The 4,009-nt window shown below is 53.5% G+C and overlaps 1 protein-coding gene across 1 annotated transcript in view; it reads left to right on the forward strand.

Annotated features, from left to right (window-relative positions):
* VGLL2 (vestigial-like family member 2) overlaps nucleotides 1-3,454 on the forward strand; it is a 4,446-nt gene extending 992 nt beyond the window's left edge. Inside the window, exons 2-4 of the mRNA XM_010005231.1 lie at nucleotides 15-49; nucleotides 1,745-2,260; nucleotides 3,414-3,454. Of these exons, the coding sequence (XP_010003533.1) occupies nucleotides 15-49; nucleotides 1,745-2,260; nucleotides 3,414-3,454 (592 nt within the window). The remainder of the gene's footprint in view (nucleotides 1-14; nucleotides 50-1,744; nucleotides 2,261-3,413) is intronic.
* Nucleotides 3,455-4,009: the final 555 nt, after the last annotated feature.

Consider the following 4,009-nt stretch of genomic DNA (forward strand, 5'->3'; position numbering starts at 1 on the left):
TTCCCCCGCGGCAGCGCGAAGGCGGCGCGGAACGCGGGTTCCTGGCGGGGTGAGCCTGGAGCGGGGGCTGGGGGGGGGTCTCCAGCACGGGGGACGGAAGGAAGGACCCCCACCAGGGGCACCCTCCTTTCCTGGGAGCCCCCAGGAGCCAGCTGTCCCCGGCAGGAAGCCGCGCGCGGGTTGATGGTTTTGGGGGGTGGGGGGAAAGGTAAAGAAAAGCCCCTCGTGTTGGCGCCGCGGTGCCCGCTGCGCGTGCGGAGGGAGGCGCGAGGTCGGGAGACCTGGAGCGCGATTTCCCTGGAGGGAAATGCCAGGGAACGGGCGGCGGAGGTACCCCCGCCCTGGGGGTATGGCAGGTGCCTGCCCTGCTGACCCCACGGGGTGGAAATGAAGCAAAAAGAGCAAATATGGAAATCGTCTCACCAGCTTCTCGAGGCGAATAACCAGACTGTGTGCATCCATGTGCATTTTCCCTACGTGTATCACCACCCTGGTTGCTTGCTAGAGCAGAGACAAGGACCATACATTTCTCAGAATGGGGGCTTTTGGACCTGCCCACAGCAGCATCCCTGTGCAAGCAAGGCCAAATCTGTGGCTGGTGTACAGCTCTCCACAGCCATGCCTGATTCACCCTGGACAGGCCCGTGGAGGTACCCAGAGCAGAGAGAAACAGCCTTCCCCACACCCTGCCCATCAGAGAGTTAGTGCAGGCCCTTCTTTTCAGGTGGCTTTGGGAATCCTCTCTCACAGGGCCACCTGCTCAGCCGAAGTGTGTTTCACCACAGCCCTTCCGTGAATTGCTGTTGGTTGTTTCCAATAATGAAATAGTAGTTAAAATATTTCATGGGTGAAAGATGTTCAGCACTGGAATTTATGGCAGGAGAGGAGAGTTCTTTGCTTGTCAGGAACTGATTCTCTTTTCCCTGCATAATACCGAGGCACAGAACTGATGAACGTGTATCAGGAGCATGTTTTCACTTGTTTTGGGAACACTGTGCATTCCCAATTCATAATGTGTAATGTTTATCTCTGTGCTTTTAACAATCACTTGACCCTGCCACATGTGGCTTACCAAGCAAAGAAAATGCAGCATCTTTATCGTTTGCCATGCCAATCTCCAAAGATCTGCAGAACACTTCCCACATATGTTAGGAATATACCCAAGAAACAGGTGCATGTCCATGGTAATAGACAGGGGAATTGCCCCTAGGTGTTTTGAAAATTCAGGCTGGCCCTTAGTCACATCTCATGCTGTTCCTGCCCGCTTTGAAACTGCACTGAGGCAGCAGCCGCCTTCCTGGCAAGGTCAGGCATTCTCTGAGATGCTGGGCATAAAGACTTAGACTGGGAGATTACTACAAAAACAAACAAGAAAAATCCCACCCTGGAAATTGCTGCAGCATATAATAGCTCTGATTTAGTTTCCACTTCTGAAGAAAATAGATGTTTTCCTCACCCAGTGTAACAGTCTTTTCCCTAAACACATGCTAAGAGAAACCTCTAGCAAACAGTTTCAGTTTCATGGGTAAGCCCTGGGCTAGGCATGTTGACTGTTTAGCTGGAAAGGAATCTGTACTCACTGGCAGGAATTTCTTGTGTTTGGTAGTTGATTTGGGGGATAAAGGAAGTGTGAGGGCTGGTCTGGAGGGACCTGGGGAGGGGCAGAGTCCTAGGGAAAGGAGATCAGAGCTTGCTGAGTGTGTTCATTGCTGCCTTTCCTTTCTGTCCCGCTCCCTTCACCCAGATGGCTCCTTCCCGATGAGCCAGCGTAGCTTCCCGCCATCCTTCTGGAACAGCACGTACCAGCCTTCCTCAGTCCCAGCCACCCTGAGCAGCCCCTTGGCAGCTGCCACCCACAGCGAGCTGCCCTTCACCGCCGCCGCCGACCCCTACGCGCCCGCCTCCCTGCACGGCCACCTGCACCAGGGGGGCCCCGAGGCCTGGCACCACGCTCACCACCATCACCACCACCACCATCACCACCCCTACATCGGGACACAGAGCACTGCCTACCCCCGCCCTGCTGCCATGCACGAGGTCTACGGGCCCCATTTTGACCCCCGCTACAGCTCTCTCCTGGTGCCCACCGCCTCTGTCCGCCCCCACCGCCTCACCCCTGCCTCTGTGCCCACACCAGTCAGCCCCCCCTGTGAACTGGGCAAGAGTGAGCCGGGCACTGCAGCTGCCTGGACGACGCCAGGACCCTTCCCCAGCGCCGCGGGGGACATGGCACAGAGCCTCGGCCTCAATGTGGACACAGGTAAAGTACAGCCCTCTGCCCCTCGGAGTCCCTCCAGTTCAGCTACTTCCCTACTCCCCACGTCCCTTGTGCTGCCCAGAATGGTGGGGATGGAACCCCCCACAGTGAGGTGGATGGGGTGCTGCTGTGGGGGAATAAATTGGAGGTGGAAGGCCCAAAGGAGAAACCTGAGCTCTGCCCTGGGTGCCTTTTCTTGGAGCTCTCAGGCCAGGCAAGTGAGGAAGGGGAGAGGGAGAATTGCTCAGGGCAACGCATCAGTCCCCACAACCCTCTTCAAGTTTCTGACACCTGAGGACATGCCCTGAGTGTGCTGGTTGCTGTGAGGTGCTCTTGCCCTGGACTGGGCCCTGTTCTTGCCTTAAGCAGCAAGAGCTGGGAGCAGGACAGAACAGCCCCAAAGGTCACCTCTTGGCTCCCTCCATGGGCTGCCCTGAGGGCAAGTGCATGGACAGCGGCACCAGAGCAGGTCATTTCTAGGCCACTCACAGGTTTATAAACTGCCTTCTCTCAATTTATTTTTTTCCTCACAGTTTCTGATAGGAAAGCACAATTACATATGCTGAGCAAAAAGAGCAATATTATTTTCCTGTGGGATTGGTACTCTGTATCTGGTGGGGTGCCTGGAAATAAGGCTAAGTGACCACAGGGACAAAAAGGTGACACAGGCATAGCCAGCAGTGAAAGTTCCTGAGTCAGTGGTTGTGGAGGCAAGGAAATCTTGCTCTGGTGGCAGATCTCTATGATGAAGTTGACTTATCACAACTACAAATGGCTCCTTATGGTGGCCTTGCTATAGGCAGGAGGAACGTGTGCCTGCCTGTGGTTTAGCTTGGGCTCTCCCCTTTGCTCCACAGCCTCCTCGGGCTCTGGGGGGCCCATGTTTTAGATTGATTCTCTGATCTCAGCTGGCAAAAATGCAGTTTGTCTCTCTCTGTCCTTGAACACCTGTACCTATTTTTCTTCTTCCCTTTTTTCTTCTCTCCATTCTCAGGTTTGCAGCCTCAGGATAAAAGCAAGGATCTATACTGGTTTTAGAGCTGTCCTTCACTCTTCTCCCCCTGGCTCTCCCCTGTAGATCTCTGCCTGTTACACATGGTGGCATTCAGAGCTGAAATCCGGTCAGTTTGTAACAGCTTCTGATCTTGGTTTGCAGCTCATCGTTACTCCTTCTGTGGTGGATCCCTTCTGAGCTGATCTGCTGACTCAAAGACTCCCAGATCTCCCCTTGCCCGTCTCCAAGTCCACCGTGGCCCTGCAGCTCGGGGAAAGACAACAGGACTAAAAAGGACCTGGATTTGTAAGGACGGTACTCTAGGCTTATTTTGGAGAGGAAAATCCTTCTGCTGCAACAGGACAGCCAAAGACATTAACTTCTATTTAAGGAGACCCCATACCCAGAACTGCAGTCAGACTACTCTAAAAGGGTCAAATGACGTCATGGATTGTGATGCAAAACCACCAGCCTTCGTACAGGGGGCAGAGGAAATCATGGGTTGTTGTTTTTTTTAGTGGTGCGAATATTTTTTTACAGCGGTGAAAGTTATTTCTTGAATGCAAACACAGGAAAGCTACTTAGCAGTTTTGAACTGGGTTTTTATCTTACATTATAGAAAAGGAAAAGGAGAAGAAACTGGAACTCACGAACATTTCAGACTGTCAAGGAACTGGTCGGATTTTTCAGCTTTGTGGTTGTGAGTGGCAAGTGTTTGGCTGGGGCCAGCTGCCCTGGGCTTACAGCGATGCAGCTGT

This window comes from Chaetura pelagica, unplaced genomic scaffold (assembly GCF_000747805.2).
Source record: "Chaetura pelagica isolate M959 unplaced genomic scaffold, ChaPel_1.0 scaffold171, whole genome shotgun sequence".
Classification (NCBI taxonomy): Eukaryota; Metazoa; Chordata; class Aves; order Apodiformes; family Apodidae; genus Chaetura; species Chaetura pelagica.